This window comes from Vanessa tameamea, chromosome 29, assembly GCF_037043105.1.
Source record: "Vanessa tameamea isolate UH-Manoa-2023 chromosome 29, ilVanTame1 primary haplotype, whole genome shotgun sequence".
NCBI classification, from domain to species: Eukaryota; Metazoa; Arthropoda; class Insecta; order Lepidoptera; family Nymphalidae; genus Vanessa; species Vanessa tameamea.
In genome coordinates, this window is record NC_087337.1 from 3,272,957 (window position 1) to 3,285,669 (window position 12,713).

At 43.5% G+C, this 12,713-nt stretch overlaps 7 protein-coding genes across 7 annotated transcripts; all 7 read left to right on the forward strand.

Moving 5' to 3' along the window:
* Positions 1-779: 779 nt before the first annotated feature.
* LOC135194308 (histone H4) lies at positions 780-1,091 on the forward strand. Its single transcript, XM_064219621.1, has one exon. The coding sequence runs from the start codon at positions 780-782 to the stop codon at positions 1,089-1,091; it is 312 nt and encodes a 103-aa protein (XP_064075691.1).
* A 1,237-nt stretch (positions 1,092-2,328) lies between these two features.
* LOC135194442 (histone H1B-like) lies at positions 2,329-3,406 on the forward strand. Its single transcript, XM_064219911.1, has one exon. The coding sequence runs from the start codon at positions 2,329-2,331 to the stop codon at positions 3,121-3,123; it is 795 nt and encodes a 264-aa protein (XP_064075981.1). The 3' UTR covers positions 3,124-3,406.
* Positions 3,407-4,178: 772 nt separating this feature from the next.
* LOC113403240 (histone H2A) lies at positions 4,179-4,626 on the forward strand. Its single transcript, XM_064219622.1, has one exon. The coding sequence runs from the start codon at positions 4,252-4,254 to the stop codon at positions 4,624-4,626; it is 375 nt and encodes a 124-aa protein (XP_064075692.1). The 5' UTR covers positions 4,179-4,251.
* A 2,302-nt stretch (positions 4,627-6,928) lies between these two features.
* Positions 6,929-7,303, forward strand: LOC135194309 (histone H2B). Its single transcript, XM_064219623.1, has one exon. It carries the CDS (start codon positions 6,929-6,931, stop codon positions 7,301-7,303), a length of 375 nt encoding a protein of 124 aa, XP_064075693.1.
* Positions 7,304-8,006: 703 nt separating this feature from the next.
* Positions 8,007-8,526, forward strand: LOC135194444 (histone H3). The gene has a single exon (XM_064219914.1). It carries the CDS (start codon positions 8,091-8,093, stop codon positions 8,499-8,501), a length of 411 nt encoding a protein of 136 aa, XP_064075984.1. The 5' UTR covers positions 8,007-8,090; the 3' UTR covers positions 8,502-8,526.
* An 826-nt stretch (positions 8,527-9,352) lies between these two features.
* Positions 9,353-9,664, forward strand: LOC135194310 (histone H4). The gene has a single exon (XM_064219624.1). It carries the CDS (start codon positions 9,353-9,355, stop codon positions 9,662-9,664), a length of 312 nt encoding a protein of 103 aa, XP_064075694.1.
* A 1,237-nt stretch (positions 9,665-10,901) lies between these two features.
* Positions 10,902-11,979, forward strand: LOC135194428 (histone H1B-like). Its single transcript, XM_064219863.1, has one exon. The coding sequence runs from the start codon at positions 10,902-10,904 to the stop codon at positions 11,694-11,696; it is 795 nt and encodes a 264-aa protein (XP_064075933.1). The 3' UTR covers positions 11,697-11,979.
* Positions 11,980-12,713: the final 734 nt, after the last annotated feature.

A 12,713-nucleotide genomic window follows, 5' to 3' on the forward strand; every position in this document is an offset into this window, starting at 1 on the left:
TATACGCAGTATCATATGCAGATAGACTGCAAGTAAACATATTCAAAAAGGCCCTTTTCAGGGCCGCATATATATCTAAAAACAAAGAAAAAAAAATTTTTTTTTTTTTTTTCGTCGTCCGTTTCAAACGTAACAAAGTCGTCACGAAAAACCTACTCACAAATAACAATAATTATTTTTATATCAAAATTATCATAAACACGTTACACATAATTCGAAATATCAATACGCACATACGTAAACGTTGTGTATTTTATACTATTATTGTAAATAAATATGTATATTTCAATCGAATACGAGAACGTGAGAGGTGAGTGTATGTGTGATTACATATATTATTACGATCTTATGACGATATATTGATCGTTAAGAGCATAATTGTAAATATTAAATATTATTGCAAAGATATCAATTTTGAAGAACACAAAAATATCTCACACCCCCCCCCCCCCCCCCCCATTCTCCCGATAAACAAGACACATACATGAACTCCCCCCTAACCCCATCCCCTCGGCCGCCATCCCTACCATAGCTTTTTCGACTGCACGCTGTCTCTCTCAGTCTTTCTCTTTCTATCTAATGGCACTTAGATATCGCCATCTCTTTCGCACACGGAGCGAACGCACGCATACGTGTGTAGTTAGTCGAGCGCTTATATATCAGTCGAGCGTAGAACGACGAGACTACCATAAAGTGATCGTCTCTGATCGACAGCGGACGGATTTCTGTACGTCTTTCTTTGCCGTTCAGATTAAACAAGACAAACCGAAGACAAGAAAATGACCGGTCGCGGTAAAGGTGGAAAGGGTCTGGGGAAAGGAGGCGCGAAGCGACACAGGAAAGTGCTCCGTGATAACATCCAAGGTATCACGAAACCGGCCATCCGTCGTCTCGCACGCAGAGGCGGTGTGAAACGTATATCCGGTCTGATATACGAAGAGACTCGCGGTGTCCTCAAAGTGTTCCTCGAGAACGTAATCCGCGACGCCGTCACCTACACCGAGCACGCGAAGAGGAAGACCGTCACCGCCATGGACGTAGTGTACGCCCTGAAACGTCAGGGACGTACTCTGTACGGTTTCGGCGGTTAAAATGTTTTCGATGTTTTTTTTTTGTAATTAAATCAAAAATTTACAAATACAATACTGCGAAAACTAAATATAAAAAAGGCCCTTTTCAGGGCCGCATATGGATCTGTTTATATATACAAAAATGCTCGTTTCAATCGATCAATGACGTCTTTTCATAATATATATAATACAATACAATGAGTAAGAAAATTGTTATTAAATGAAATATAATATAAATAAACGATTATTGTTCATTATAATTATTAGTATATACAACGGATACGTTCGTATCTCATCGTTAACATAGAATAGACTCTACCATGTATCTCAATGAGTGCGTACAATCGATGCAAATATATTTATATTTACAATACGAATGTATAGATATGAAAAATTATATACTTTAAATGTTTTTATATATGATAAAACGTCCACGTCCACGTCGACGTCGTTCTCTCGGCTCTACTTCACGCGCTACGAACGCGCCGCGAACCTTATATCATACGCCGCGAAGAAGCTCGGCGTCACGTAAATGTACACGGTTACTGTAGATTATTTTTATTGTTTAAACTATCTTTCGAAACTCTTATTAATTATCTATCGTAATAGATTATATATTAATATTATTCGATACGAATTCGCATATCAGACTACGTTTTCTCGTGCTTCGTATGCCGACTCGCATAGTAGCGTGTTTTACGAACGTCGACTTGCAACACGCTAAAATTGTTAGTAAATTATCGAATAAGAGTTGCGCTTTTATACATTATCAGTGAGGTATCTTCGCTTTCAATCTGTCGTTAGAACGAAACGTTTAAAACGATTTTAATAGAATAAAATAACTTTTAAACGAGGCTCGAGGTACGCGTCTAGAACTATAACGAATTTAAACGCGATTCGTACTCATCTTCGTCGAACTATGCTACGAATTCGGCTTTCGAACGATCGATAGGTTCAAGAGGTATCTTTTTATGTAATAGAACGTTCAAAAAATACTTTACATTATATAAATATCGTATTCGAAATGATACCTGTTAGTGAAAAGTTTTAAGCGTTCGTACGAGAAATTGTCTAGCGACATCGCGGTTCTCCTTACGGTATTGCTCGGACTCCACTTACCACTAGCGACCTCTCCGCCGCGTCGACACTCTCTATCTCTCTCTCTCGTTTAGTTTATTGAACGTAATATACATACGTATATCGTGCATCACGTTTATTAGTTTTTGTGAATTGAGTTAATATAAAAAATAAAATAAAAATGGCCGACACAGCTGTAGCGACCGAAGCCCCAGCACCGGCGACCCCTGCGAAGAAACCGAAGGCGTCCGCGGCCGCCGCCGGTGGCGCCGCCGCGAAGAAACCTAAGGCGAAACCGACTCATCCTAAAACATCGGAAATGGTGAACAGCGCCATCAAAGAGTTGAAGGAACGTAGCGGTTCTTCGCTTCAGGCGATCAAGAAATACATCGCGGCTCAATACAAAGTCGATTCTGAGAAATTGGCACCGTTCATTAGAAAGTATCTCAAGAGCGCCGTCGAATCGGGCGCACTCATACAGACGAAGGGCAAGGGCGCATCGGGTTCGTTCAAACTAGAGTCGAAATCGTCCGCTTCGAAGAAACCGGCGGGTGCCGGAGTCGGAGGCGCGTCCGGCGGCAAGGCCGCATCTTCGGCCGCTTCGGGTAAGTCGAAAAAGGCGGCTTCTTCCGCTCCAGTCGGCGGCAAGGGCGGCGCCGCGGGCAAGAAAGCGGCCGCCGGCGGTGCGTCCTCCGGTGCGGCGGCGGCGGCGGCGTCGTCGCCGTCCAAATCGAAAGCGAAGGCGACGATAAAGGATAAAAAAGCTGCAGCCGCTAAAAAGAAACCGGCACCCGCTAAGAAGGCCGTCGCGGCGGCCGCTCCTTCGAAGGCGAAGGGCGCCGCATCGAAGGCGAAGAAGACCGCGAAACCGCCGACTAAGAAACCTAAAGCGCCGAAACCTAAGAAGGCCGCCGCCGCTACGCCGAAGTCGAAACCGGCAGCCAAGAAGGCCGCCTCAGCCGCCGCTAAAAAGTAAGCCGCATGCAGCCGCCGCAGCGGTGATAATAACGATGACATCTTTCAAAAGTATCATCAAAAAAAAAAAACCAAAACAAAAACAACAACACCAACATCATCGACGACATACATTCGTCCAATCCGATCGCTTCGACGAAGACGAATAAGACGACGGCGACGAACACTGTGACGATGACGATGCAAGCGTGTGCGGCGCGTAAATCGCACGACAAAAAGCCCTTTTCAGGGCTAACATAAGTTTCATAATAAACGAATATATTCGTCGTCGTGCGTTAATTTTTCTTTTTTACAATGCTACGACGACGAATAAAATGAGTTAAAGTTTCGAACGATACGACGAATAATTTCTAAATTTATAAAAAGCGTAGGTATATCGGAATATATTACAAAAATATATATATACACACACATATATAATAAAGAAATAATAATAATAAAATTATACGAAAGTATCCACATACCTTTATCATAGAGAGAATAGCACAATTTTATTTCTTTTCTTTTTTTTTTTTTTTTCTTTTTTTTTTCATTTCAGAAACATACAAACAAAACAAAAAAAAAAAAAAAAAAACAAACATACATACATACATACATACAAACAAACAAACAAACTGACTGACCTACCGATCTTTGTCATTATCGCACACGAAACACTAAAAGGACACGCGACCCGCGCGCCCGACTAATTTCACTTTAATAATATTATTTTTTATTTCATTCCTTCCTTTCTTTATTACAAAAAAAATAATATATATATATATAATTTTTACTTCATTTTTCTATTCGCATTCGAATTCCGACACCCCCCGTCCCGCCCCGCCCGACTGCCCGACTCTCCCGAAACTCGACATCATTCATCGTCGTAATCTTAATACTATACTGTATACACTAATAAGAAACAGAAATTTAACAATTTACAATTTCAATACAATCAAACAGAGTCAGAGTCTCTCTCGATACCACCGCACCGATTGACGTGACTACGTCTCGAGTATATAAAAAGCTGACGGACTACCTTGAGTGTTTTACTGTTCACCGCGCTCTCGAGCCGTACGCACGCGTACCGCTCTCTCTCTCTCTCATATTTATATTTGCGTTGCTAATTTTTCATTAATTCTCTATAATCATGTCCGGTCGCGGTAAAGGAGGCAAAGTCAAGGGGAAGGCAAAGTCGCGTTCGAACCGTGCCGGTCTACAGTTTCCGGTAGGACGTATACACAGACTGCTCAGGAAGGGTAACTACGCAGAGCGCGTCGGTGCCGGTGCACCCGTGTATCTCGCGGCCGTCATGGAATACCTAGCCGCTGAAGTACTCGAGTTGGCCGGCAACGCCGCCCGCGACAACAAGAAGACCAGGATCATACCGAGACATCTACAGTTGGCGATCCGTAACGACGAGGAGCTGAACAAGTTACTCTCGGGCGTGACTATCGCACAAGGTGGAGTCCTACCTAACATCCAAGCCGTACTTCTACCCAAGAAGACCGAGAAGAAGGCTTAAACACACCGCGTGTAGTGTGACGATGAGACACGGTCGTCGTCGACGTCGTCGTCGTCATCGTCGAATTTATAAAATTTTGATGACGATACATGCGAACGATCGTACGACCTCGTTCTTCATCGTGTTGTGACGATTAAAAAGGCCCTTTTCAGGGCCACAAAATATATCTTATATACATAGAAAAATGTTAAGTTTCCTAAGCGATTATGACGTCTTTATTCTAATATTATTAGATATTTTACAACACACACACTGCTACTGCTACTATTAAACGCGCGATCATACAACTCCGACGACGATATAATAGATATGAAATGAAATTATTTTATTATATATTTATTTATTTACGATAATTATTACTAATTACTAATATTTCGATTCATATGAATCGAATCATTCATAATAATAATGTAACAACAACAGTAGTAGTCGTCTATATAGAGACATGATATATATATATATATATATATATATATATATATATATATATATATATATAATATTATTTATGGTTAGTAATAAATAATATTTGTCTATAATTATTATATTATTATTATTATTTTTTTTTTTTTTTGTGGTTATTTATTATATTTTCTAATAACGAGCGACTCGTATACCAATCGGAACGACTCTGATGATCGGGGGTGATGAGGCAGGGGAGTGCGAGGTACCGAATAACACACAAACTTACCTCCTCCCCTCCCCGCCCCTCCCCCTCTCGTACTAAGCGCGACGATCGTTTCTGATTGGTCGATAGAGTTCTGCGTCTGTATGCCGCACCGTATGCGCGAACGCTACGCGTGCCGCGCGGGCCTTATTTAAACAAAATCCGAGAGTTCGAAGCGGTACTCACCCGGCTCCTACAAAGAGCCGTACCCGACGAACCGGTCTGTACAATAGCGTCTCACCGCGGCCGACCGAAAGGAAATCCCAAGCGGGACTTATCCTGACGGCCCCGACCGCGAGCGAGGCGTCTAGACTACGTTTTCCACCCACGACCGCAGGTCGCTCGCTGGACCTCCCCGAACGGGGTCTCATCCGGTGCGCTTGATCGGATCGTGGGAGTCTACGCGGTCACGGACCAGACTCGCCGAAACAAACCACAACAACACAGAACACCGACAACCCGTCAGAATGCCGAATACCGCTTCTTCTCCACTCTCTCTACTTGCCACCCTCACCCATCTGCAGCCTTCACCGCCAACGATGGAACTTGATCTCAACGAGACACGCATACGCAAACACACACTTGGCAGCAGCAAGATGTCTCCGAACCTTCCTTCTGTACCACGACATCTGTCGTGCGCAGACATTCACAGAGCAGGTCGTTCGCTGGACCTCCCCTTACGGGGTCTCATCCGGTGCGCTTGATCGCTCTGAGAATGTACGGAGGACCAAGAGATGTCTGCAGCACACGCCACTAGGGTACTTCCACTGGAATTACCCGACCTCAACGACCCGTCCGTAGTAACGGGCAAATCACCCGGCTCCTACAAAGAGCCGTACCCGACGAACCGGTCTGTACAATAGCGTCTCACCGCGGCCGACCGAAAGGAAATCCCAAGCGGGACTTATCCTGACGGCCCCGACCGAGAGCGAGGCGTCTAGACTACGTTTTTTCACCCACGACCGCAGGTCGCTCGCTGGACCTCCCCGAACGGGGTCTCATCCGGTGCGCTTGATCGGATCGTGGGAGTCTACGCGGTCACGGACCGGACTCGCCGAAACAAACCACAACAACACAGAACACCGACAACCTGTCAGAATGCCGAATACCACTTCTTCTCCACTCTTCTCTACCAACCACCCTCACCCATCTGCAGCCTTCACCGCCAGCGACGGAACATGATCTCAACGAGACACGAATACGCAACACACATTTGGCAGCAGCAAGATGTCTCCGAACCCTCCCTCTGTACCACGACATCTGTCGTGCGCAGACATTCGCAGAGCAGGTCGTTCGCTGGACCTCCCCTTACGGGGTCTCATCCGGTGCGCTTGATCGCTCTGAGAATGTACGGAGGACCAAGAGATGTCTGCAGCATACGCCACTAGGGTACTTCCATGGAATTACCCGACCCCAACGACCCGTCCGTAGAAACGGACGGCGAACAGGATACCGCAGTAGATAGGGCACGGCCCTAGGAACTGCCATCACCATTCCCCATTACCAAGGGGGTGCGTGAAATACTACGATCGAAGCGGTACTCTCCAGTTTCGCTTGCGCTCCCGTACGGTGCGCACGTGTATCACACGAGATTAACTTTCGATTGCATTATTGTGAATTTGTTTATTCGTCATCATGCCGCCTAAGACTAGCGGAAAGGCCGCCAAGAAATCGGGCAAAGCTCAGAAGAACATCTCCAAGTCGGACAAGAAGAAGAAGAAGCATAAGAGGAAGGAGAGCTACGCCATCTACATTTACAAAGTACTGAAACAGGTACATCCCGACACCGGTATCTCGAGTAAGGCCATGTCGATCATGAACTCTTTCGTGAACGATATCTTCGAGCGCATCGCCGCCGAGGCTTCTCGTCTCGCTCACTACAACAAGCGATCGACGATCACCTCGAGGGAGGTGCAGACTTCGGTGAGGCTTCTTCTGCCCGGCGAGCTCGCCAAGCACGCCGTGAGCGAAGGTACTAAGGCCGTAACGAAGTACACGAGCTCCAAGTAAACGAAGCCGTAGTAGAACGCTACGATTTATGAAGGAGATAATAATAAAAAGGCCCTTTTCAGGGCCACAAAGAGTTTCGATAAACAATAATTTAAAGTTTCAAACGATTTAGCCGTCGTTTATTATTATTATTATTATCAAATAACAATAATAATACATGTTTATTTATTAACATATTTAATCGATTAATTATATACATATATAATACACACATACATACTCTGATAAGATTCCTAATTATTAACATATACAAAAACAGTTTTTTTTTCTTTACTAGTCTTGAATCGAATTTTAATTAGAGATATATAATATATTTGATCGTCGTAGTTACCTTCCTGTAGAGCTGTAGCGCTGTAAGCTCGAAGCCGCCGCCGTACTGTCGATTCCGTCGATCTTCTCATTCATTTCGATCTCGTATCATATATATCCTGCGTTTAACTCGTTCGACGTAGGCCGATGATATCTGAAAGAATAATAATATTAATTCATTAAAAATATATCTAATAATAATAATAATAACAACAACTCAAACATGAATTTTTCGCATCGATCAGTGAACGCGTGAGAGAGAACGTGCATAGCTTAGAGAGAGAGAGAGACGGATATATCGAATCGTCATCGCGGCGGTCCCTCTAGCCGTAGTAGAACTCGTATATAAGCTAACGTTCCTTTACAAAAATTTTAATCCGTCGACTACGTTCCCTTCGTGCGGACGTGTCTAGAGACGTCTCTAAGTTTGTCATAATAAATTTTCGTTTCGTGCGTGTTCGTTCATTCATCGTCAAGGATGGCTCGTACTAAGCAGACGGCCCGAAAATCTACCGGTGGTAAGGCACCGCGCAAGCAGCTCGCCACCAAGGCGGCTCGCAAGAGCGCTCCTGCCACGGGAGGTGTGAAGAAACCTCATCGTTACAGACCCGGTACGGTCGCCCTTCGTGAGATCCGTCGTTACCAGAAGAGCACTGAGCTTCTGATCCGCAAACTGCCATTCCAGCGTCTCGTTCGTGAGATCGCTCAAGACTTCAAGACCGATCTCCGTTTCCAGAGTTCCGCCGTAATGGCCCTGCAGGAAGCAAGCGAAGCTTATCTCGTCGGTCTCTTCGAAGACACGAACCTGTGCGCTATCCACGCTAAGCGTGTGACGATCATGCCTAAGGATATTCAATTGGCGCGCAGGATCCGAGGAGAACGTGCCTAATTGCGTCTGCGTCGTCGTCGTCGCAGTCTCATTTGCACAATTCTACGTATAGAAAAAAATAAATAATAATAATATACGCAGTATCATATGCAGATAGACTGCAAGTAAACATATTCAAAAAGGCCCTTTTCAGGGCCGCATATATATCTAAAAACAAAGAAAAAAAAATTTTTTTTTTTTTTTTCGTCGTCCGTTTCAAACGTAACAAAGTCGTCACGAAAAACCTACTCACAAATAACAATAATTATTTTTATATCAAAATTATCATAAACACGTTACACATAATTCGAAATATCAATACGCACATACGTAAACGTTGTGTATTTTATACTATTATTGTAAATAAATATGTATATTTCAATCGAATACGAGAACGTGAGAGGTGAGTGTATGTGTGATTACATATATTATTACGATCTTATGACGATATATTGATCGTTAAGAGCATAATTGTAAATATTAAATATTATTGCAAAGATATCAATTTTGAAGAACACAAAAATATCTCACACCCCCCCCCCCCCCCCCCCATTCTCCCGATAAACAAGACACATACATGAACTCCCCCCTAACCCCATCCCCTCGGCCGCCATCCCTACCATAGCTTTTTCGACTGCACGCTGTCTCTCTCAGTCTTTCTCTTTCTATCTAATGGCACTTAGATATCGCCATCTCTTTCGCACACGGAGCGAACGCACGCATACGTGTGTAGTTAGTCGAGCGCTTATATATCAGTCGAGCGTAGAACGACGAGACTACCATAAAGTGATCGTCTCTGATCGACAGCGGACGGATTTCTGTACGTCTTTCTTTGCCGTTCAGATTAAACAAGACAAACCGAAGACAAGAAAATGACCGGTCGCGGTAAAGGTGGAAAGGGTCTGGGGAAAGGAGGCGCGAAGCGACACAGGAAAGTGCTCCGTGATAACATCCAAGGTATCACGAAACCGGCCATCCGTCGTCTCGCACGCAGAGGCGGTGTGAAACGTATATCCGGTCTGATATACGAAGAGACTCGCGGTGTCCTCAAAGTGTTCCTCGAGAACGTAATCCGCGACGCCGTCACCTACACCGAGCACGCGAAGAGGAAGACCGTCACCGCCATGGACGTAGTGTACGCCCTGAAACGTCAGGGACGTACTCTGTACGGTTTCGGCGGTTAAAATGTTTTCGATGTTTTTTTTTTGTAATTAAATCAAAAATTTACAAATACAATACTGCGAAAACTAAATATAAAAAAGGCCCTTTTCAGGGCCGCATATGGATCTGTTTATATATACAAAAATGCTCGTTTCAATCGATCAATGACGTCTTTTCATAATATATATAATACAATACAATGAGTAAGAAAATTGTTATTAAATGAAATATAATATAAATAAACGATTATTGTTCATTATAATTATTAGTATATACAACGGATACGTTCGTATCTCATCGTTAACATAGAATAGACTCTACCATGTATCTCAATGAGTGCGTACAATCGATGCAAATATATTTATATTTACAATACGAATGTATAGATATGAAAAATTATATACTTTAAATGTTTTTATATATGATAAAACGTCCACGTCCACGTCGACGTCGTTCTCTCGGCTCTACTTCACGCGCTACGAACGCGCCGCGAACCTTATATCATACGCCGCGAAGAAGCTCGGCGTCACGTAAATGTACACGGTTACTGTAGATTATTTTTATTGTTTAAACTATCTTTCGAAACTCTTATTAATTATCTATCGTAATAGATTATATATTAATATTATTCGATACGAATTCGCATATCAGACTACGTTTTCTCGTGCTTCGTATGCCGACTCGCATAGTAGCGTGTTTTACGAACGTCGACTTGCAACACGCTAAAATTGTTAGTAAATTATCGAATAAGAGTTGCGCTTTTATACATTATCAGTGAGGTATCTTCGCTTTCAATCTGTCGTTAGAACGAAACGTTTAAAACGATTTTAATAGAATAAAATAACTTTTAAACGAGGCTCGAGGTACGCGTCTAGAACTATAACGAATTTAAACGCGATTCGTACTCATCTTCGTCGAACTATGCTACGAATTCGGCTTTCGAACGATCGATAGGTTCAAGAGGTATCTTTTTATGTAATAGAACGTTCAAAAAATACTTTACATTATATAAATATCGTATTCGAAATGATACCTGTTAGTGAAAAGTTTTAAGCGTTCGTACGAGAAATTGTCTAGCGACATCGCGGTTCTCCTTACGGTATTGCTCGGACTCCACTTACCACTAGCGACCTCTCCGCCGCGTCGACACTCTCTATCTCTCTCTCTCGTTTAGTTTATTGAACGTAATATACATACGTATATCGTGCATCACGTTTATTAGTTTTTGTGAATTGAGTTAATATAAAAAATAAAATAAAAATGGCCGACACAGCTGTAGCGACCGAAGCCCCAGCACCGGCGACCCCTGCGAAGAAACCGAAGGCGTCCGCGGCCGCCGCCGGTGGCGCCGCCGCGAAGAAACCTAAGGCGAAACCGACTCATCCTAAAACATCGGAAATGGTGAACAGCGCCATCAAAGAGTTGAAGGAACGTAGCGGTTCTTCGCTTCAGGCGATCAAGAAATACATCGCGGCTCAATACAAAGTCGATTCTGAGAAATTGGCACCGTTCATTAGAAAGTATCTCAAGAGCGCCGTCGAATCGGGCGCACTCATACAGACGAAGGGCAAGGGCGCATCGGGTTCGTTCAAACTAGAGTCGAAATCGTCCGCTTCGAAGAAACCGGCGGGTGCCGGAGTCGGAGGCGCGTCCGGCGGCAAGGCCGCATCTTCGGCCGCTTCGGGTAAGTCGAAAAAGGCGGCTTCTTCCGCTCCAGTCGGCGGCAAGGGCGGCGCCGCGGGCAAGAAAGCGGCCGCCGGCGGTGCGTCCTCCGGTGCGGCGGCGGCGGCGGCGTCGTCGCCGTCCAAATCGAAAGCGAAGGCGACGATAAAGGATAAAAAAGCTGCAGCCGCTAAAAAGAAACCGGCACCCGCTAAGAAGGCCGTCGCGGCGGCCGCTCCTTCGAAGGCGAAGGGCGCCGCATCGAAGGCGAAGAAGACCGCGAAACCGCCGACTAAGAAACCTAAAGCGCCGAAACCTAAGAAGGCCGCCGCCGCTACGCCGAAGTCGAAACCGGCAGCCAAGAAGGCCGCCTCAGCCGCCGCTAAAAAGTAAGCCGCATGCAGCCGCCGCAGCGGTGATAATAACGATGACATCTTTCAAAAGTATCATCAAAAAAAAAAAACCAAAACAAAAACAACAACACCAACATCATCGACGACATACATTCGTCCAATCCGATCGCTTCGACGAAGACGAATAAGACGACGGCGACGAACACTGTGACGATGACGATGCAAGCGTGTGCGGCGCGTAAATCGCACGACAAAAAGCCCTTTTCAGGGCTAACATAAGTTTCATAATAAACGAATATATTCGTCGTCGTGCGTTAATTTTTCTTTTTTACAATGCTACGACGACGAATAAAATGAGTTAAAGTTTCGAACGATACGACGAATAATTTCTAAATTTATAAAAAGCGTAGGTATATCGGAATATATTACAAAAATATATATATACACACACATATATAATAAAGAAATAATAATAATAAAATTATACGAAAGTATCCACATACCTTTATCATAGAGAGAATAGCACAATTTTATTTCTTTTCTTTTTTTTTTTTTTTTCTTTTTTTTTTCATTTCAGAAACATACAAACAAAACAAAAAAAAAAAAAAAAAAACAAACATACATACATACATACATACAAACAAACAAACAAACTGACTGACCTACCGATCTTTGTCATTATCGCACACGAAACACTAAAAGGACACGCGACCCGCGCGCCCGACTAATTTCACTTTAATAATATTATTTTTTATTTCATTCCTTCCTTTCTTTATTACAAAAAAAATAATATATATATATATAATTTTTACTTCATTTTTCTATTCGCATTCGAATTCCGACACCCCCCGTCCCGCCCCGCCCGACTGCCCGACTCTCCCGAAACTCGACATCATTCATCGTCGTAATCTTAATACTATAACTGTATACACTAATAAGAAACAGAAATTTAACAATTTACAATTTCAATACAATCAAACAGAGTCAGGTCTCTCAATCGATGCAATGAAATCATTCAATACTAATCGAATTTTAATTGACTTCCAATTGGAAGATA

Bases quoted from the DNA above. Each gene is read 5' to 3' on its own strand.
- LOC135194444 (XM_064219914.1), top strand. From the start codon at position 8,091: ATGGCTCGTACTAAGCAGACGGCCCGAAAATCTACCGGTGGTAAGGCA.
- LOC135194309 (XM_064219623.1), top strand. From the start codon at position 6,929: ATGCCGCCTAAGACTAGCGGAAAGGCCGCCAAGAAATCGGGCAAAGCT.
- LOC135194442 (XM_064219911.1), top strand. From the start codon at position 2,329: ATGGCCGACACAGCTGTAGCGACCGAAGCCCCAGCACCGGCGACCCCT.
- LOC135194310 (XM_064219624.1), top strand. From the start codon at position 9,353: ATGACCGGTCGCGGTAAAGGTGGAAAGGGTCTGGGGAAAGGAGGCGCG.
- LOC135194428 (XM_064219863.1), top strand. From the start codon at position 10,902: ATGGCCGACACAGCTGTAGCGACCGAAGCCCCAGCACCGGCGACCCCT.
- LOC113403240 (XM_064219622.1), top strand. From the start codon at position 4,252: ATGTCCGGTCGCGGTAAAGGAGGCAAAGTCAAGGGGAAGGCAAAGTCG.
- LOC135194308 (XM_064219621.1), top strand. From the start codon at position 780: ATGACCGGTCGCGGTAAAGGTGGAAAGGGTCTGGGGAAAGGAGGCGCG.